The 23,180-nt window shown below is 39.5% G+C and overlaps 1 protein-coding gene across 1 annotated transcript in view; it reads right to left on the bottom strand.

Moving 5' to 3' along the window:
- rragca (Ras-related GTP binding Ca) overlaps positions 1 to 23,180 on the bottom strand; it is a 43,330-nt gene that overhangs the window by 15,553 nt on the left and 4,597 nt on the right. The window contains exon 2 of the mRNA XM_078237818.1: positions 2,419 to 2,618. Within this exon, the coding sequence (XP_078093944.1) occupies positions 2,419 to 2,618 (200 nt within the window). The remainder of the gene's footprint in view (positions 1 to 2,418; positions 2,619 to 23,180) is intronic.

A 23,180-nucleotide genomic window follows, 5' to 3' on the forward strand; every position in this document is an offset into this window, starting at 1 on the left:
GAGAGGTGTCAGTCTAAAGTTGCTGAAATCAGTGTTGAGAGCTGAGGATATTGGGATATTAAAAGTAAAGATGTTATGCTTCAGTTGTACAGAGCATTGGAGAGATTTTAGTTTCCTTATTTAAGGAAGGGTATAAACGCGTTGGAGATGGTTTAGCGGAGAATTTCTAGATTGATACCTGGAATGAGCGGGTTTGTCTTACAAGGATAAATTGGATAGGCTGGGATTGTTTTTACTGGTGTTTAGAAGAGAGGTGATTTGATTGAAGTATCTATCCTGAATGACCTTGACAAGGTGGATGTGGAAAGGATGTTTCCTCTTTTGGGCAAGTCCAAAACCAGGGGGCATTGTTTTAAAATTAGGAGTCGCCTTTTTAAGGCAGAGACGAGGGGAAATGCTTTCTCAGAAGATTGCGTGACTTTGGAACAATGCCTCAGAAAGCAGTGGAAGTGGGCTCACTGAATATTTTTAAAGGCAGAGGTAGGTAAATTCTTGTTCGGCAAGGGATTTAAAGGTTATCGGGTAAATGGGAATGTAGAACTTTTAACACAAATGGATCAGCAATTATCTTATTGAAGAGTAAAACAGGTTTGAGGGGCTGAATGGCCTACTTCTGCACCTATTTCTTATGTTTGTAGACCTTTCTGCTCAAAAGGGAAATTTTTTGATTGTGGATTACAAATACTATCACTTGTATATGCTTATCTTTGTATTGGAGTGTCACCTGCAATGTAGCTTTAACCCCGGGAGCTTGGCATCTGTAGAGATGTATTGTGGGTAGCAGCAGGTGGTGTGTCAACAGCCATGGTTCCTTTCTCAAGAGGACCTTGCCCCCGTGCCTAATTTGAATTTGGTGAGGTGACCATTTTTGGGAATGTCTACATTTCCAAACATGAAAATCCAGGGTCCTTGTCCTCACCCAAAAAGCATGGTAGAGTCTCTTTCTGACGTGGTACCCCAATCTCAAAATATTGTCTTTGGATCCTCTGCCCATCCGAGTGTCTTAGCTATGCCTAGCTTTCAGTGTCCCAGGCAGTTACAGTTGAACCACTGCACAGATTGCTGGACATTGCTCTTGCCTGCAAGGTAGTTTGCCTCTGAAGCATTGTAAGGGTCACCCCACCCTCCCTGTGGTCAGTTTGTATATTGCCTTCTTTGATCTGGAGTATCACTGCCCTTTTGTTGCTTTGCTAGCTGGACAGTATGGTGATTCGATGCTGTGGATTGCTTTCATTACCCAAAATGGATCAGCGCTGTTAGCGGATTTCAGATTGTGACTATTTGGATAGCACTTCCTAGTGTCAAATATTGGAGGATTTTTGGGTGTTTTACAATGGAATCCTAGCTTTGGTTAAGTTTTTAAACCTTCTGCTTTTTATTTTCTCTTACAGTTTCAGCTGCCATTTGGTTATGGTATAATCCCCCAATTGTGGCTGTGATTTTGGAAATGGGCAACTCTGAATTTTTAAATGGCACTGAACAAAAATTTCAATTTTAAAAATAGTCACTTCTGCTAGGTCCTTTGACTCTGCACACTGTGGGCATTCACAATGGATCTCCATGAGAGTTTTTTTTTCTCTGCCTTTCTGCTTCCAATTCTGCAAAGGAGCTCTTTTCAGATGATCTCCATGTCTTCCATTCAGCCGCTTTCAATCGGATCAGGATGCTGTCCCTTTAGTTTTCCAACATTTGGATTTCTGCTCCAGCATCTTTGATGTTCTGGGTTTCTCTGTAAGCTGCCACCATGTTGTACATTGTATGTTCAGTATGTCGTACAAAGAGGTTCTGAGTCTTGTGTAGTTGAGCATTAAGTGTTTATTAATAAAACGTAACTATATTATACAGGACATAGCCCAAGTTATGAGCCAAGTCCACGTTTGCTTCTACACCGGTTTCTGTACACTCCACAGATGATTCTAGTCTCAGGTCATGTGTTTCTCTGCATGACACTGGTGGGTATTGTTCCCCATTTTTACATTAGTATTGGATATCTGGCTTAGCAAGGATTAAACTAAGAACAATTTACCACCTGTAGGAATGAAGCTGTAGTTTACATGCCTTGTTAAAAAGGTACAATTATGACTTAAATTAACTGCATTTTTAACACAGTAAAGGTGAGGCAAGTTTGGAACAGCAAGTTTCTGGGAAGTTGCAACTCATTAGCTCATCCTCCCCAGAACCTGTTAGACAATTTACATATTGTTAGCAGAGTGGATTGACAATACATTAAAAATGCCTTAGGATTTAGAGCAGCCAAAAGCTGGAGGCAGCAATTCTGAAGTAAAATACCAAGAGTGTGATAATTGGTCAAATTATTTTCTTTCATATCAATAGTTAATTACAATATAAATGCATTTTTTTCCTAAAGGGAAACGTATCTTTCAACAAGTCTGATAGTAATGCATCTACAACGCTTACCTCAGGTGGAGTTTCTCTAAACCAGCATCAGCAAGGTCATCATTGGCGCGTTGGTGAATGTCTCTTTGGGTTTCTATCTTGTGGTCATCTGACAAACCATCTACTTTGTGGATGAATACTTCAAAATTGATTTCAGGATTGACTTTGTATGCTCTGGATACTGTCAGGTGAAGTCTTGCTAGAGCTTCCATATAATCATCCTGCCAAGGACACAACATTCACCAGTAAGCGGACATTAGCAAGGAGGACAACACAAACTACATTACACCATCAGCAACAAAAAAAGGTTTTTAAACCAATAAAGAACAAACTTGCTTGCTTTCGTGAAACAGCATTCATAGTACTGTTATTTTTTAACATCTGATTTTTCTGTCAATTAACCAGGCAACAGTTCCAATCACTGAAGTGGCTATTAATGACACATTTTTGTTTCATTTCTTGTTTGGGAGCAGGGTCTGGGGTGTGGTGGTAGGGGAAGAGAAAGAAAAGCAGCTTAGATTCTGGTTGATTTTATTATTAACTATTTCATGCAATGTTCAGACCAGGTAAAATGTTTTTCCCAGAGACTAAAATGCCAATTCTGGCAGTAGCAGCAATTGAGATTTATTGTTTTGCAGCTGGAGGTAGCATATGGGTCCTGGCATTGTAAGAAAATCTCAATTTAAATTAATTTCAAGGTGACAGCACTTGCTGTCCCTTCCTCTTTTGTCAATCTGATAACCAGTCTCTCCTTTTGGTTGAAAAGTGAACTTTCAACTAAGCTTAGATGTTTTTAGTCACTTAAAGTTGTACCCTTAACCAGATTTGAAAATCACAATGTTACAGCATGAATCAAATTTGCATCAGATAAACTGCATGTATTTTTAATATACAACACAAACATATGAAACAAAACAAAATATTTCAAGGGCATTCTTTATTATATTCCTCCCCTTTCCTGCTCTGCCCTAAAGGCAGTCACTCACTTTTAATTTCCACATATAGAAAAGCACTCACTCAAATGACCATTTCAGTTACACTGAGCTATTCAACTTGTTAAAAATTATTCATTAAAGGATGTGGGCTTCGCTGGCTACACCAGCTTTTATAGCCCATTCCTAATTGCCCTCAAGGTGGTGGTGAGTTACCTTCTTGAACCACTGCAGTCCATGTGTAGGTACGCTGACAGTGCTGCTAAGGGAGGGAATTTCCCATTTGATTTTGACCCAGCGACAGCTAAGGAATGGCGATATATTTCCAAGTCAGGATGGGGAGTGACTTGGAGGGGAACTTCCAGGTAGTGGTATTCCAATGTATTAGATGCTTCTTCTAAACGTTAGTGGTTTTGGGTTTGAAGAGCCTTGGTGAATTCCTAAAGTAAAGTTTATTAGTCACAAGTAGGCTTACATTCACACTGCGATGGAGTTAGTGTGAAAATCCCCTAGTCGCCACACTCTGGCACCTGCTCGGGTACACTGAGGGAGAATTTAGCACAACCAATCCATCTAATCTGCACAGCTTTGGACTGTGGGAGGAAACCGCAGCACCCGGAGGAAACCCACACAGACACAGGGAGAATGTGCAAACAGACAGTGACCCAAGCTGGGAATCAAACTCAGGTCCCTAGCACCGTGAAGCAGCAGTGCTAACCACTGTGCATCTTGTAGATGGTACATACTGCTGCTACCGTGCGGTGATGGAGAGAGGGAATGTTTGTGGAAGGGGTGCCAAGCAAATGAGCTGTGTCCTGGGTGGTGCGAAGCTTCCCCAGTATTGTTGGAGCTGTAATCATCCAGGCAAGGGGAGAGTATTCCATCATACACATGACTTCTGCCTTATAGACTGTGGACAAGCTTTGGGGAGTCAGGTGGAGAGTGTTACCCACTGCTAGATTCCTAGCCTCTGACCTGCTCTTGTAGCCATGGTATTTGTATGGCTAGTCCAGTTAAGTTTCAGGTCAATGGTAACCCTCTGGACGTTGATAATGGAAGATTCAGTGGTGGCAATCCCAAAGAATGTCAAGGGTCAATGGTTAGATTCCCTCTTGTTGGAAATGGTCATTGCCTGGCACTTCTTTTGCGCAAATGTTACTTGCCACTTGTCAGCCCAGGCCGGGATAGCTTCCAGGTCTTGCTGCTTTTGGACATGGACTGCTTCAGCATCTGAAGATCGCAAATGGTGAATATTGTGCAATCAGTGAACATCCGCACTTCTGACCTTATGATGGAAGGAAGGTCATGAAGATGGGAGAGATGAGGACACTCCTTTGACAATCCTGCAGTCATGTCCTGGAGCTGAAATGACTGCTCGCCAACAACCACAACCATCTTCCTTTGTGCTAGGTATGACTCCAACCTTCAGAAAGATTTCCGATTCCTACTGACTCCAGTTTTGCTAGGGCTCCTTGATGCCATATTCTGTCAAATGTTGCCTAGATGTTAAGGGCAGTCACTCTTATCTCACCTTTGAAATTCTGATTTTTTGTTCATGTTTAAACCAAGGATGCAGTGAGGTTAGAAGCCGAGTGGCCCTGGGAATGCAATTGCTATAGGGGATTCAATTGTCAGGAGATTAGGTACATATTTTTGTGGCCGCAAGATACTCCAGGATAGTATATTGCCTCACTAGCGCTTGGATCAAGGATTTCTCAGGGCAGCTACAGGACATTCTGGAGGAGATCAGTGAACAGCTAGTGGTCATGGTACACACTGGTACAAAGGACGGAGGTAAAAAAAGGATGAGGTTCTAAAAGCAGAATATAGGAAGTTAAGAACTAAGTTGAAAAGTAGAATTGCAAAGGTAGTGATCTTAGGCACTTACTGCCAGTGTCACATGGTAGTCAGAGCAGAAATGGCAGGATATATCAGACAAACATGTGGCTGAAGAGTTGGTGTGAGGGGGTGGATTTCAGCTTCCTGAGACATTGGGACCGGTTCTGGGGAAAGTGGGACCATTACAACCTGGGCAGGATTTGGACTGATGCCCCGAGGGAGTATTGGCTAGAGTGGTTGAGGAGGGTTTAAACTAAAATAGCAGTGGGATGGGAACTTATGCAAGGAGTTGGAGGAGGGGGAAAACAGACAAAAACAAAAAACAGAAAGGAGAATGAGAGATGCGATAGACAGAGAAATCAAAGACCAGAATCAAACAGGGTCACAGTGAAAAATAATGGGAACGCGACCAGGAATGTTAAAAAGACAAGCCTCAAGACCATATGCCTTAATATGGGGAGCATTCGCAATCAAGTGGATGAATTAATCGCACAAATAGATGTAAACAGGAGTGATATAGTCAGGATTAGGTAGAGATGGCTGCAAGGGGACCGGGGATGAGAACTGAACATCCAGGAGTATTCAGTGTTTAGGAAAGACAGACAAAGGAAAAGGTGGTGGGGGTTGCATTGCTGGTTAAAGAGGAAATTAACACAATAGTGAGGAAGAATATTAGCTCCGATGTGGAATTTGTATGGGTAGAGCTCAGAAATACCAAGGGGCAAAAAACATTAGTGGGGCTGTATAAAGACCCTTAAACTGTAGTGGTAATGTTGGGAATGGCATTAAACTGAAAATTTGAGACGCGAGATAAAAAAAACATCTGTAATTATGGGCAACTTTACATATAGATTAGGCAAATCAAATTAATAACAATAACAGAGGAATCCCTGGAATGTATATGGGATGGTTTTCTGGATCAATACGTTGAGGAACCAACTAAAGAACAGGCCATCCTAGATGGGATATTGCGTAATGAGAAAGGAATAATTGGCAATCTAGTTGAGAGACACCACGAGGGGATGGGTGACCATAATATGATAGAATTCTTCATCAAGATGTAAAGTGACGTAGTTGATCCTGAGACGAGGTTCCTGAATGCAAATAAAGGAAGCTATGATGTTGAGGTATGAGTTGGCTATGATGGATTGAACAATGTTACTAAAGGAATAACAGCGGATAGACAAAAATTCACACATAGGTGAACTGTGACAATGATTCATTCCTGTGTGGCGCAAAAACAAAACCAGAAAGGTGGCCAAATCATGGCTTAAAAGGAAAAGATAGTATTAGGCCCAAGGAAAAGGCTTACAGATTGGCCAGAAAAATCAGCAGATCTGAGGACTGAGGGCAGTTTAGAATTCAGCAAAGGAGGACAAAGGGATTGTGTAAGAGGAAATTAGAGTACAAGAGTAAGCTTGCAGGAGAACATTTAAACTATAAAAGCTCATATAGGTAAGTGAAGAGAAAAAAGATTGGTGAAGACAAATGTGGGTTCTTACAGTCAAAAACAAAGGAATTTATCAGGAACAAAGAAATGGTTGACCAATGCAAAATGTTGAGGAACAGAGTTTAGAGAGAGGGAGGAACTGAAGGAAATTGGTATTAGTAGGAAAAGTGTGTTTGGGAAATTGATGGGATTGAAGGCCAATAAATCCCAAGGACCTAATAATCCACATCCCAAGAGCACTTAAGGAAGTGGCCCTGAAAATAGTGGATGCATTGGTATTCATCTTCCAAGATTCTATAGACTCTGGGACAGTTCCCACAGATTGGAGGGTAGCTAATATAACCCCTTAAAAAGGGAGGTAGAGAGAAAACAAGAGAATTATAGACCAGTCAACCTGACAACAGTTGTGGGAAAATGCTAGAGTCCATTACAATTTAATAGCAGAGCACTTGGTAAACAGTGGCAGGATCAGACAGAGTCAGCATGGTTTTTTTTTTAAATTCACTCGTGGGACATGGGCATCAATGGCTGGCCAGCATTTATTGCCCATCCCTAGTTGCCCAGCATGGATTTATGAAAGGGAAATCAGGCTTGACAAATCTACAGGAATTCTTTGAGGATATAACTAGTAGACTTGATGAGGGGGAGCCAGTAAATAGGGTTTATTTGGATTTTCAGATGGCTTTCGACAAAGTGCCAAATAAGCATGCAAAATTAAAGCACATGGGATTGGGGGATAATATATTGAGATGTATAGAAAACTGGTTGGCAGACAGAAAAAAAAGTAGGAATAAATGCGTATTTTTCCCAGATAGTGGGGTACCGCAGGTATCAGTGCTAGGACCTCAGCTATTCACAATATACGTTAATAATGAGGGAACTAAATGTAATATCTCCAAATTTGCAGATCCTATCTCCCTTGAATTAGCCTCAATTTCCCTGCCCCTACCAAACTAGAAAGGTTGAACAGTTAGGGTTCTTCAAGTATTTGTATTCAGCGATGCCGGTTGGGTGTATACATGTCACATTTGTTTATACTTTGTAGCATCTTCCTCGGGTGGATGGAGCTATTTCAAGGGGGCATAACTACAGGGTTCGTGGTGGGAGATATAGGAAGGATATCAGAGGTAGGTTCTTTACGCAGAGAGTGGTTGGGGTGTGGAATGGACTGCCTGCAGTGATAGTGGAGTCAGACACTTTAGGAACATTTAAGCGGTTATTGGATAGGCACATGGAGCACACCAGGATGATAGGGAGTGGGATAGCTTGATTTGGTTTCAGATAAAGCTCGGCACAACATCGTGGGCCGAAGGGCCTGTTCTGTGCTGTACTGTTCTATGTTCTATGTTCATCTTTGTGCTGCATGTGCTGCCTTTCTAATAGTGGTAGGAATATGAAGGGAAATGGAGAAGCCAAAATACTCTTAAGTAAACGAATGTTCCTCTCATTTGGCAGCACCATGCTACTAATGCATCTTTACAAGTATTCATAGATCAGGTTTGAATTTGACAAGAGTGGAAATCTCATTTAGTAAAAACCCGTATTCAACATTGCTAGAGAATCATTTTCAGAATAGGAGAATACAGCATTTAATCAGCTTGTAAATGAAAATGATTCCTGCTTTTGGTTGAAGTGCTATCTGTTAATCCAATAATAGATTGATCACCGAGACAAGAATGTTATAAACATACAAAGATGAATTTGCTCCTTTAAACAAATGTACGACCAACTTTGTACCTTTTCTAAGAGTCTTATCTCCTTTTAATCTCCATCTGCTTAAGGTTTTTTTATCAACACACATTCCTCGCTCACTGAAAGAGCAGGCAGGTGATTCTCTCTAAAGTCTCTACAAATACTTCTCTACAACTAGCTGCTGGCATAATGTGTGGGAACAGCTTGCACATCCTGAACTCTGCACTATAACAGTTTGGTGTGTCAATGCCCTATCCCATTGTATCACCGAATCCCATTCTTTTTACTACTTTCCTAATTAGACAGGACAAATGTACAGAAACAGCACCTATGATTTTGTCACTAACCTCATCCACATCAGGTGAGAAGGGAAATTCAACATAGTTTGGACACTTCACATTCTAACACATGCTTTGTCATCCACTAAACTTCAAAATAATTTAGTTTTGTGGACGTGTTCTTTGATGCAAAGGTATATTAAAAATAGCAATACAAAATGTACACATTTTTCCAATGGAGGCCAAATTATTTGGCAAAAGAATTGTGCCTACAGGATTATTAAAGCCCATTACTTTCCAGGAAAGCAGAAGGGACAGCCAGGTATTAAAAATTAATCATCAGATTCAAATCTTGCAAGTGTCATTTACCACAAGCTAAATTGCAAATGACTGTTCAGCATCGAGAAACTACATTGCAGGAGCAATAATTTAAATATAAACCCAGAATCTGTTAGGAAAACAACTGAGTTTGAAATGTACGTTATTACTAATGTGCAATTCAAGCAAATCTGTGGCAAAGAGATACAGAATTGCAAATTGCTGAACGATTTGTGCTGTTCCGCCTTTGGCCTTGCCAAAACAGTAGCTGGTTGTCAATTTGCCCATGACTTTGAAATTTGCTGCATTTGCACTTAAAATAAATCAAACTCACCACAAAGTTAGAATTGGTACTTAAAGTGCTTAATGACAAGATTTGTTCCTGCAATACCGATTTAATCTCTCCTGGCACAGAAAGAGCACAATTGAAACTGTGCAGTCTCATTCCTGCAGGTACTAATATATTTCTAGAGATTTTTTAAAACGTGAACTAGCTTTCTTTTTAAGCCTTTTCTCCCTCTCATTCAATCTTTGTGTCTAAATTTCTGAGTTTTAACTCTACTTCACTGTTACGGTTCAGGTCAGAAACTCCCAAGTGTTTTATGAAAGCCACCTGAATCATAAGCTTTGCATCTGGAATTTCACTAGGATAAGCATGGGATGCTTCATTTCAGGTATGGTTCAAATGACCCACTAGGGAGCTTTTATCCAACAAAGTTTATTTAAGAACATAGTTAACATGTATAGTAAGAAAATTAGCAAGAACTTTTATCAAATACAAACAAGAAACAAAACAACCACAATATGTATAATCCAACCCATAGACAAAAATAACCTTTTCACAGGTTTAACACAGCACAGATTAATGCTCACTTGATACTGGGATTGAGGCGGTTAGTTGAATTCTGCAAACAAATGTTCGAGACTCAGAACAGTTTGAAGCCAAGACAGTTACCCAGAATATCAGGGACTTTAGGCAAATTAACAGCAAATTGTTTCCTTCAGGAAGGTAAAACCTTGGTTACCAACAGAATTTCCAAATAAAACGGAGAGACTTCTGTTCAGCTTGCTATCCCTGTTAAAACCCTACTGCAGCTCAGAACTGAAAATGAAACTCACCGGGGAAAACAAATCCTGTCAAAAAACACATGGCCGTCCTCCTAACAATGCAAGATCGTAAAGCTAATCCCAGAGTAAACACAAACATCCCCATTTACTACTTAAGCAGCAATAATAGGACTCATCATAGTCAAACCAGCAACAAAGACATCACTGAAGCTGTGAGCTGCAGAAATCAGGTTTTTAAAAAACCTTTTTTAAAGGTACAATGACCCAAATATTTTGATTTTTTTTAAGGCAAAGACAGAGAGATTGGCTGACGAGCAAGGGAATGGAAGTTATCGGGGATAAGAAGAGTTGAGTTTACAATCAGATCTTATTGAATGGCAAGCAGGCTCGAAGGGCCGAGTGGCCTACTCCTAATTCATATGTTCACCCCATTTCCTTCTCGTCATTTCTCTATTTTTAAATCTCACCAGTTGAGATATTGTTGAACCACTCACTCACCAGGATCCAACACTATTAACTAACAAGAAGGAATCTAACAAGTGTGGCATCTCACAAAATACCCACTCTAGCAAATTCTGGGCTTTTGGTGTTCAAGACAATAGGCAAACACCTCAGGCATTATGCAATTAATCTGTAGGATTCATTTGTCAGTGACAATAAATTGCATACATTTAATAACTGATAAATTAAATTTATCAGAACATAATCACTAATTTCAGCTTTTCAATGATTCTGATAAGCTGTAATATTTTATACAGAGGGAGTGAAGACCAAGTGTTATATTCAGGGAATTCAGGATGGGGGTAATTAAACCAAGATGCACAGATATTATTCAATCCCAATTTTAAAGTCAATGAGTCTGCTCTTATGTTTATATTTCTATTATATATATTTACAATTGAAATACTATGATCATACTTGGTCAGTGATGGCACTGCATTCATTTCAGAGGTAGGGTACAATTACAGTGTGGCAAATTTGCATAAGCAGTTTCCATTACAAACATGGACATCAATTTAGAACAGAAATGAGTTGTACTGATGGCAGATTCTTAATATAGATTCTGCTTTGCATTACCCTGACCCTGGAAATAATCTCAACTGCATAATATTCTAATCTGATATCCTTAACACTATGGACAGCCATCAGTGACAGGACCTTATCTGTTGCTATAATTCAAGAATCTCGGTAATTTGATTTATCCAGAAATGGATCATGGGATGGGTTTTATTCACAAGCCTAATTCAAGGCTTATTTCAGAACCAGCAGAACAAAGGAACTAAAACCATCATGTCACACGTGACATAACCATTACTTGCCCTGTTCAGTCCAAACTGTTTCTGCAAACCAAAGTCTAAATTAGTGTGACCTCTATACTACCCATTTGACCTCCCATTGGCAGATTCTGCATATGCCCTGAACCCAAAAAATACTGACCAATACCAAAATATCCATCCATTACATTTAACCCATAGCAGCACCCAAGGAACCAATATAACGAGACAAGTATATTAAAAGAAGCAAATGCAGTACATGCTAAAGGATAATCCATGCTGTCATTAATGGTAAGTGTTAATGTTGTTCCAAATGTGGTGACTGTGCTGACTATGGCATGGACATTCCCAAATAAATTGTTTCATTGTGTAAGAAAGCTGAAGCTTCAAGGTATTTTGATTGTCCCAAAAACAATGTAGCATTTGCCTTATTCAAAGCAGCTATACGAGTGTGCTTGTGTTTTAGAATAGCAAATAAAGAAATGGGGCTGATTCAATGAATATTGAATAAGCAAACTTGGCACAACAGTAGTCATCGAGAAAGAAACAAACAATCTTATATAACGTACAATGGAGAGATTTTGTCTGATGCTTAAATTAGCCAGGCATTAAAGGATTAGAAAATGCTACTTCCTTGTTGGCTTTCATATTATCTTCAGCAGGGTTTGGAATCTTCAGCTACTGAAGTTTGAGCTCTGGATTTTGAACAGTGCTGGCAGGTGCTAGTGAAGCAGCAACAGCAGGGAGGGCAAGTGCACAGAAGGGAGAAGATGCTGGTTGGCCAGACAAAGCCAGAGGCCGATGAATAGTAGGGCAGAAGGCCAGACCAGCAAACTAAGGGCAATGGGGTAGTTAAGGTGCAAGGGCTTTGTCTGGATTTTTGGTGGTGGGGGGAGGGGTGGTGAAGGAGGATGGATTTTTTATTGTACTGTGGGATAAGAGTGTATAGGAGCAAAGAGAGGTTAGAACACAAGGAACCACCAACACGCCCACATGCTGTGATTTTTGCACATATTTTGTTCACAAAAGAGAAATGGAAAAATGTAAAGTTTTACATTTAAATTTCTCATGATATGAATATCAACACAAAATCCAATAATCATTAGACACTAAATCAGAAGTGATGTTAATACTAAGCCATACAATATCTGTGTTACTATGTAATGTTTAAATAGCAGGGTTATTTACTGTGCGCTGCTAAATCTTAGCTCCAAAAAGAGGATTGTTACCAAGGACCCAAAGAATCTTTTTTGAAATCTTGTCAGATTTAAAAGCCTGGCAGAGGCTCCAAGAAAAGCAAAGAAGATTTTAAGGATTGCATTTTTTTAAAGACAGATGAGTATAATTTTGTGGAACAGAGCTGCCAGTTCTTTTGCACGCAGTTTGTGTCAGAAGGCAACATTAAAGAATATAACACGCAACACTACTACAAAACCAGACACAAAGCAAGATTTGGCACATTTAGGAAACTTTTCCTGCTATGAATGAGTAATACATTAAAACATTAAGTACAGTATCATATTTTCTATCGAGAGTAATGCGGAGACAAACAAGTTAATATCCAGCCTTCCTTTAGTAAACATAGTTGCGAAACCCTTTTCAGATGAGTGCTTTAAGCAGTGCACGGTAGCAAACATTTATCCATAAATTATGTATCTTTTTACAGATTTTTCTCAGCACAATTGAGAAAATGCACCAACTGTTTCAGATCATTTTAACAGTTTCAAGACGACCCTGATTAAAACAGCAAAAATATGGACACTCTCCAACTGGTCATCTTTCAAAGAGCTGGTCACTCTTTCAAACCAGTGAGTTCTTTAATCATATGGTAAGAAATACAGCACCCACAAAAAAGGTATAACTTTTATTATTTCAACAATTAAAAGTAATCCATCACACTTCAAGCAGACATTTAAATGCTTGAAGATTTCACAGTCTAGCGACTGGTTTGACTCCTACTGACACTTGGGAACAGAGTTAAGGCAATTATAAAGATGATGTCTATCAACAAGTTAACTTCTGTTATTTCTGTGCTGCCATGGAAAGTGTCTAGATTAAATAGCCCCATTTGTGTTACAAGTTTACAGAGCCAGCTCAAGCAACCACCACTGCACAACACCCCAAGCAGAATCAACAACGGATGTGTCTTATGGTCTTATGATATGGTCCTTCTTTCAAGTAGGAGAGTTGACCATTGCCAGTTTTGAAATTTAATGAAGTGCACAAACGAGGCTCTGCTATGCATGTCGCCTCGATCAGTGCTGTATTCAGGTGCAGTTTGCATTGTGCCATTAAATAGGCACACCTACTCAGAGGAGGAAAAGACCCTGCTGACATGAAATATGGCCGGTAGATTATGCACGTCACAACTAACCAACTAGTCTCAACAAGAGGTCGACCAGGTTTGACACAAGTGTTTAGTCATGTGTGTGCTTGAGAAAGCATGCTTTAGATGTTTGACAGCCAGCTGGTTTATGGCCAAGTTAGTGCATTTCCCCTCAGGTGCTGTCATTCAGAGGTCAAGATTGCAGCCACTTCTTTCCAACAATGAGGGATGGAACTTTACTGGTAATATCAAGACTTCTGTAACAGACTGCCACAGTTGGGGGTGCTTGGAAGCCTTTTTCCCTTTAGCATTTACCGTACCCTACATAAAATGGTGTGGAGGAGTTAATGATCAAGTTCAAATAGGTATGCCAAGATGCTACCGAGAGGAATTTCAGGAACTGTGATGTAATTATTTGATAGCACATAGGTGTGTAACTATTCGTACAAATTAACGTGTTAAGATTCCTGGTAACATCTGGCAGGACAAGGATATGTTTGTTATCACTGGTGAGGGTGACATCAATAATGAAAGACTAGGAAAAGCAGAAGCAAACTCCTGACGAAGAAACTGGCCAGTGGTGTTATGAAACAAATAGCTGTTGCAAATATAAAGCCATAAACTTGCATCTAAAGTGACATTCTAAAGGAATGTGTGGATGTTTGTTTAATAAACATGCAAATGTTTTAGTGAAAAGAAAAAGATGCAGTCATTCACGGTGTTTAATTGCGATTGTTTGCCCGAAGTGATTCATCACATGCAGCCCATTTGATATTCTGCTTGAAAAAGTTGGCACACTGTTCAAAAAGCGAGAACAAAAAATTGTTCTTTGTTATTTATGACTTACTGACATTACCCTCAGGTAGCACAGCAAAAACAATAACCGTCTTGGAACTTTTAGTAGAAAGAAAGGAAACCATTCGTTAACTGTCTTGCTGAAGTTTAAATGTGAGTGATGACAGCTTTAACGTGAAATTTTAGTTCAAAAAGTTTCTTGCATTTACCTTCCAGCTTGTTTTCAAATCATTTGGGAAAACATTAAGAAAAACATCAGCTACAATAAGAATTAAATAATAAATAATTCAGGAGGGATATGGTGGCGTGGTGGTAATGTCACTGGACCAATAAACTGGAGACACAGCCTAATCCTCCGGGGATATAGGTTCAAATCCCACCATGGCAGCTGGTAGAATTTAAATTCAATAATAAATCTGGAATATAAAACTAGTCTCAGTAATGGTGACCATGGCAACTATCATCGATTGGAAAAACTCATCTGGTCCACTTATATCCTTTTGGTCTACATGCGACTCCAGGCTCACAGCAATATGTTTGACTCTTAACTGTCCTCGGTTCAAGGGCAATCAGGTATGGGCAACAAATGCTGGCCTTGCCAGCACCACCCACATCCAATGAGAAAAAAAAATAAAGCACGTGTTCTAAATCAAATAAATTTAGTTAATAAGATGAATATAAAACTGGAAAGCTTTTAAATTAATTTTCCATGTTCTCAATTATTTGGGGGAAAAAGCTCAAAAATCCTATTTCAATGAGAAACAGTGCGGTTAGGAAGTTTCATACAGTACACAAGTTCAGGATACAAGAAATTGGGAACTGGAGCAGCTGGCTTTGCAGCTAAATAGAATAAATATGATTTGGTGATGGAGACTTTTCCCTTACTGAGCTACAGGTTTTGGAATAAAGTTCAAATCAGCTATTAAAAATAATTAATTGCATTTATATGGAGTCCTGTAACACCAAGTACTTCCAGAATGTAAAAATAAATCACTAGTTTACTTCTGGTTACACACACATTATACCAATGTGTCCACATTTACAAAAATCTAAGTATGAATAAATCACTCATGGCCAATTAATGGTTCAGGCAAAAAATGATAGATACCCGAAAACAAAAAGCTTCAAAAGGTGTCAGAACATAATTTAAGGCTACAATTGCCATTTCTATAGATAAACTTTAAAATGCCACATTTGCTCTTCGTCAGTTCTGATTCTCACTTGGATTTCATTACCAACTCTGAAAATTGGCTCCTCACGGTGCAAGATTTATACAACTCACCATATGGACCAATATTAAGTAAAATCATTCACAGCTCAGTATATTTGGTAGTGTGAGCATGAATGGCAGAGATCTTGTGGCACAGTTTATAGCGTCCCCACCACTGGGCAGAGTCTTAGGGTTCAAGTTTCATTTCATGCTTGATGGCCACGGATGATGTATTCTTAACATAACCAACAGGTCAAATACCAGCCTGTAAATCCTTCCAGCAAGCAGTAAGGGCAGGTGTGTGTTCTGGTCAGCCATACTGCAGAAGGTAAAGGCAATTATGCAGTACCTTGTCAAGCATAATTATGGGCCAATCCAGCACAAGTCAATGGTCACCAATGTCTTCATAGGGCATGGTAGCAGGGTAAAGAAGGGGAGAGTTGAGAAAGAGGAGCTAGCAGCAGCACAAGAGCAAAATCTGTGCTAAATTGCTTCCATACAGCACCTCCCCAAAGAACAAACTGGATCCACATTTTCCTTCCAATAGTGTCAAATGTAAATTGAATTAACATTTTGAAGATGTTAATGGATGTTTGTTCCATACATTAATTGAAGCAACATTGGTCTAAATAAGTTTGAAACAAAAAAAGTTAGGGTCTTGGACCAGAACCCCAAGTTATATTAGGAAGCCAGGCTCAACCAACATTTTTTCTCTTTTTGGCATAAATATTAGGATAGGATATTTCTGTAAGAAAACTCTCCTGCCCTTGCTGCTTGCTGGAAGGTTTTACAGAGTGATTCCACTAAAAGTATGGATCTTTTACAGTAAAACAAATTCTATTTAATAACAGTTTAAATATAACTAACAAAATGAAACAGCTTGTTAACAGTTGAACAATATTTAAAAATGAGGGGAAGCAACTTTACTTTCTAGATTATGACTGTTTCAGTTCCAATAGAGGTAGGTTCTTTACTCAGAGTAGTAAGGGAGTGGAATGCCCTGCCTGCAGCAGTAGTGGACTCGTCAACATTAAGAGCATTCAAATGGTTATTGGATAAACATATGGATGATATTGGAATAGTGTAGATTAGAGGTGCTTTAGATTGGTTCCACTGGTCAGCGCAACATCGAGGGCCGAAGGGCCTGTACTGCGCTGTAATGTTCTATGTTCTATGTAAATAAGTCCCATTCATGCATAGATCGATGCCACATTTTAAATAAATAGCTAGCAAAGCCGGGCATACTTGTTAAATTGTGTTAACAGTCTTAAAGCTTTCAGAGAGATTTTGTGGAGAGAGACTCCTCAGGAACAGTCTGCACATGCCTCTGACTTTAACAGACCTTCACCTGCAACTCTAAACTGCAAAAGCTTCTTTCTCTGCTGCAGACCCAACTCTGCACATTAATCACATTATTGCATGACCCCCTCAATCAACTTCCCTAGGAATCTTCTGCGCAAATAAAATCTCATTAGCTCTAAAGTAACCAATTCCTAGCCAAAAATGAGCAATTAGCTTGCTTTTACAACCCTTGAGCTAAAATGTTTTCTAGATACCCCAAGTGCCTATAGAATAAAGCTAAAATTTTAGACGTTCTACAGAAACATTAAAAACCAGCATATATACCCATAGTAACTGCCCACTATCACCATAAAACTTACAGCATCAACTTACAAATTTTGATTCTTGGATATGATTATTCAACACCCAAGTGATGCAAATCCTGCCAACCTGTGCAGCTAACATTCATTGTAATTCTCACTTAAAGCAGCATTGTACTGAAGTACAAAGCTTGCTCAATAAAGAAAATTGTCATTTTTCATACAAGTACAATTGTAAATGAATTAAACTAGTTAACTACTAAACCTAAACAGATAGCAACAATTAATATTTTCTGCTTCAAGTCAAATATGCGCTTTATCTGAAGAGCTTCTAATTAGTGCATTTCAAATCTTCAGCATTTGTATTAATTATGCTGACCTCTATATTCTTTCCAGTTTAGAGAAAACCATACCAGGCAGTTCACTGCACCTCACTCTTTGTAAACTGCACTGCAAAAAAATAAAGCGCTCAGCGCAAGTGTGGGAGGGATATAGAAAAAGAACAGGAGGATGTTCAGCCATAAATCTCCATACTAGCTCAGTTTTGTGCCTGCAGGTAGGACAGAATGTTTGCTTTTCAATTTAGGAAATCTCAAATAAGGTTTCGACTCCAAGAGTCTCACCATTAAGACTGACTTAATAGGCAGATAACGAGTTCCAGTTAGCTAAGCATTTTTCCAACACTGACTTAGATACAACACTGTGCTCTGGAAATGTTATACATCTGATGTTGTGAAACTGTAAATTTACAAATACCTAGAAAACTTCATGATTTTGCACACAATGATATTAAACAGAAGCCCAGGAGCAGGCTGCAAGCCCACAAAAGGTGCATTTATATGATTAAGATTTTGCACCAAGTCTGCAGCTGCTTTCTTTGGTGCTCTCACCCTGGCCTCTTCCCTGGTACAGCCCTCATCACCACTACTGCAAATCCAAAGGCCGCAGACTTGAAAGGATATGGCGACCAACTACTTTAGACATCCACTATCCAAGAAACCCAAACTCCTGCCCCCTTGACCCTATTCCCAATTGAACTGCTGACCACCTAACTTCCCCTCAGTCCCGATGTTAGCAGATATTGTAAAAGATTCTCTTTAGGTGCTGAGAGAGGTTCCTCTCTCTTTTAAAAGAAGTTGCCATCACCCCTCTCCTCAAAAAAAACTCCTGTTCACAGTCTTTGCAAATTACTACCCCACCTCCAATCTCCCCTTCCTCTCCAAAGTCCTCGAACATGTTGTTAACACCAAAGTCAATGCTAACCTTTTCTGAAACCCCATTTTTAAAATGCCTCCAATCAGGTTTCCCCTCCTGTCACAGTAAAGAAACAGCTTTTATCAAAGTCACAAATTATATCCCATGATTCAAAAGATGTATAATCCCTCCTTACCCTTGTTGACCTCTCTGCAGCCTTTGACACAATTGACCACATCATCCTTCTCCATTGCATCTTCAGTCATACAGCTGGGTGGAACTGTTCTCACCTGGTTCCATTCTTATCTATCTAATCATAGCCAGAGAATCACTTGAAATGGCTTCTCTTCCTCCTCATGCACCATAACCACTGGTGTCCCCCAAGGATCTAGTCTTCAACCTCTCTTATTTCTAATCTAAATGCAACTCCTCGGCAACACCACCGTAAAGCATAGGGTTATAGTTATCACATGTACACGGATGGCATCCAGCTTGACCCCACTACCATCTGTCACACTCCACCACTGTTGCTGAATTATGAAACTGCTCATCTGATATCCAGTATTGGGTAAGCAGAAATTTTCTCCAATTGCTTGTTAGGACAACTCTGATATTAATCATCACTCCTAACTCTTCCCTAATTATCAACTACATCCCTCTCCCTGGCAGCAGTCTGCCTAAGACTTAAACATTCTGCTTGCAACATTACTTTCATATTTGACACTGAGATGAGCTTTAACCATATATTCATTTCCACCCCTGCAACATTGCTGACTCGGACCTGTTGCAATTGATAGGCTGCTGGAACCCTCGTGTGTTTTTATTACCTCTAGGCTTAACTATTCATCGTATTCCTGGCTGGTCTCCCAAATTCTATCCTCCGTAAACCTGTGTGCTGCCTGCATCTAAACTTGCAACAAATCCCTTTCACCTACCACCCATGCTTGATGATCTAGATTGAATCCCAGTCAAGCAACGTCTTGATTTTTAAATTCTCATCCTTGTTTTTAAACCCCATCATGGCTTCAGCATGGAGAGCAGACTAAGTGGAGTTGAGACACAACCAGGTCAGCCACGATCTTATTGACTGGCAGAGCAGGTTTGAAGGGCTGAATGACTTGCCCCTGCTCCCAAGTCATATGTCCCAATGACATCATCTGTCTCAATAACCCAGACAAGTATTGCTTGAAATGTCATTCCTAGTTTAAACAATATTCAAAGTGGATGGGGGAGGGGTTTTGATAATTATAATAACTTCAGTTTTTCCTGCTTTTCAATTCAACAAAGCAGAACTATGCCCTTATAGAATAAGATAACACATTTACCCTCATTTAGGTTGCCTCTGGTCTCTAGTTGGTTAGACAATGTTTTAACCCAATTGGAATTGTGTGACTGCCTCTTGTAAGTGATCTCACACTACTACTTTCTAAAGTCAGGAATGTTATACTGCAACTTTCATGCAGCAACACAAACCAGCATGATGAATTTTTGATAAACACAAGAATCAACTCATTCAATAAATTAGTATCCTCCCTGAAGGGTAGATTCCTGTAGCCACAAACTCAGATTCATAGTACTGGAATAATGTTGACTCACGCAACAAGTGCAACAACATCAAAGAGTAAAAGAATAAAGTAATTTATTGCTGCTAGAATCAATTATTCAGGTTTCACATGTAATACAATGTGGATTAAAAAGATATTATACAAAGAAACGTTTGCCAAATCGGTGAAAGCAGCGAATAGACGTAGCCAGGTGTAACTACATATGTTTATTCAATGTGGTCATCAGAGATCACAAAATTCCAATATAACCTCCAGATGGATGCACTGTCCTGGCACACCTTTCCAATTCCCCGTTATTGGCATTGTCAGTTCAATTCCACCGCTGGCACCATTTGCAAAGCAGTGCAAGAGACAGACAACCATTTATAATAGCTGTTCACATCACTGACCTCCTTGTATGAAGTTAAAGCAGCCAGTGTATCTTCTGATTGCTAGCTTGTCTCAAAAGGGACTGAATGGAATAGTGGTACAAGCAAATACAAATAAAAGCTAGACACAAAAGGGTCAAACTTACACTGACAATATTATAATCTGCTCTTGATTCAAGTACTCATTTTAGCACAAGGTTCCCAAGTTCCTGTGTTATTCACTTCAATTCATTCAAATTGATGGATAATTTGAATTATGGACAAAGAAACTACTTAGATGTACGAGATGACTTGCAATTGGACCATACTACATTTTATGGCTAACATATGAACTTTGGTGCAATATTAGGCCCAAACAATCAGAAAGCTGATGAAATGTCCAGTTGCAATGAGACCTGGTAACTCATGTTACCATCTACACTTCAGATTCAGAATATGGTCAGAGGCCTAGGGTACCATTAGGAACAGATCACACAGTCCAATATATTCCAAATCTTGGACCCACATGTTGAAAATGTTTAACGGTTAAAACAACTGCATGTTTCAGCAAAAGCTGTTTTACAACAACTTCTCACAGCTCTTACTACCTTAATTTTAAAAACCAAGAGAGGATCTGAAAGTGATGAAAGAATTCCCCTACCTGCACAGCTGCATGATGATGGGCACCATAGCTAAGCAGGAAGTATAAATACAAAAGGGAAAATATTGATGACATGCTGAGACACATCAAGACCAAGTTGTGACTTTGATAAAGGGTAAATGTGTGACATATTAAATGATGCAACTTAACAGGACTAGCAAATGTGGCCTGAGTATTGATGATGAGGTACAAGTCCCTCACTTCACTGCAGAAAATTCAGTGCAAATATCATTGTTAACAGAAGCAATCATTTACACTCTTATAGAAATAAAAAAGTCTGAGAAAACCATAAAGTTGATATAAAAATATTATTGATCATAAAATATCCCAAGGTGCTTCACAGGAGTATTATACAACAAAATGTGACACTGAGCCATATAAGAATATATTCAATCAGATGACCAAAGACTTGGTCAAGGAGACACATTTTAAGGAGTGTCTTAAAGAGAAAAGTGAGCTTGGGAGGGAATTCCAGAGCTTACGAACTAAGCATAAGGTTCAGACAAACCATTAAAATTGGAGAAGCTCAACAGGCCAGAATTGACAAGTGCAAGTATCTGGAAGTGTTGAGGGGCTGGAGGAGATTATAAGGATAGGGAGGGGCCAGACCATGGAGGGATCTGAAAATAAGGACAAGAATATTATCAAGGCATTTAACCAGGAGCCAATGTAAGTCAGTGAATGAAAGGATGATAAGTAAACAGGACTTGGTGAATCAAGACACGGCAGAGTTTTTGATGACCTCAAATTTACAGAGAATATAATGTGGGAGACCAGTCAGATAGTCAAGTGTAGAGGCAATGAGCAGAGACAGGAACAAATTTAGGAGTTAGAGGTGGAATTAGGCGATCTCAGTAATCGTGTGAATATGCCATCAAAAGCTCATCTTGGGGTCAAGCAAAGACATTAAGGTTGCAAACAGACTGGTTTCATCTCAGACTGTTGCAAGGAGGGGGATGGAGTCTCTGACTATTGAATTGAGTTTGGAGCTTGGTTTCAATCTTCCCAATATTTAATTGGAGGAATTTTCTGATCATCCAAAATTGGACGACAGATTAGCAATCTGATATTTCGCAACGGAGAAGTCGAGAAAGATGGTGGCAAGGTAGAGTGGGGTGTCATCAGCACAAGTGAAAACTAATGTGTTGCTTTTGCTACCAAGGCAACATGACATCACTATTGAAAAGAAACCAGGAGACAATGTAAAGATCAAATGTAATTTCTGTTATTTGTTAATTTTTTTCTTTAAAAAGGCTAAAATGTCCCATTCCTTAAAATTAACTAAATAGAAATTTTAGGTTTTAGAAGGACAAAATCTAGCAGAAACTGCATTGCTTCAAAAAGGTCAAAATAATTAATACATGAGAGCCAAGTGGAAAAACTGAACTTCATGAGTAATCCAAAGATATATGCAAAAAACAACAAATTGCTGCAGAAACCTTTTATCTACCATCTGTTGCACCAACTTGCAACATTCTTATCTTGGGGAAATATGCCATGGTTACATGCACGTAAGAATAAAATTGCCATAAACAGGTGGTTTATTCGTAATAAAAATAAATTACATGTGTCAGGACAAGACAATGATATATTCTGGTTATTTCTGGACTGAGCACATCCTACCTGACGAGTGTGTATATGCAATTTGCCTTCAGTAAAACCAACAGCATTGCACTTTTTGCTAATTTTATGGAATGTGGGCATCGCTGGCTAGGCCAGCATTGATTGTTCATCCCTAACTGTCCTCAAGAAAGTGGAGGTGAGCCACCTACTTGAACAGCTACTGTCAATGTTGTGTAGGTACACCCACAGTGCTATTAGGAAGAGAGTTCCAGCATTTTGGCCCAGTGAGCACGAAGGGATGGCGATACACTTCCAAGGCAGTTTAGTGTGGGGCTCGGGGGGAAACTTGTAGGTGGTGTTCCCATGCATCTGCTGCCCTCATCTTTCTAGATGCTAGGGGTTGTGGGTTTGGAAGGTGCTGTCAAAAGAGGTTTGGTGAGTTGCTACAATGTATCTTGTAGATAGTGCATCGGTGGTGCAGGGAATGAATGTTTAAAGTGGTGGATGGGCCATTAAATGTGGGCTGCTTTGTCCTAAATGGTGTCAAGCTTCTTGAATGCACTCATCCACACAAGTATTTCATTACTCTCTGACTTGTGCCTTTTAGGTGGTGGGCAGGCTTTGGGGAGTCAGGTGGTGAGTTACTTGTTGCAGAATTCCCAGTTTCTGG

Source organism: Mustelus asterias, chromosome 21 (assembly GCF_964213995.1).
Source record: "Mustelus asterias chromosome 21, sMusAst1.hap1.1, whole genome shotgun sequence".
In the NCBI taxonomy this organism is placed as follows: domain Eukaryota; kingdom Metazoa; phylum Chordata; class Chondrichthyes; order Carcharhiniformes; family Triakidae; genus Mustelus; species Mustelus asterias.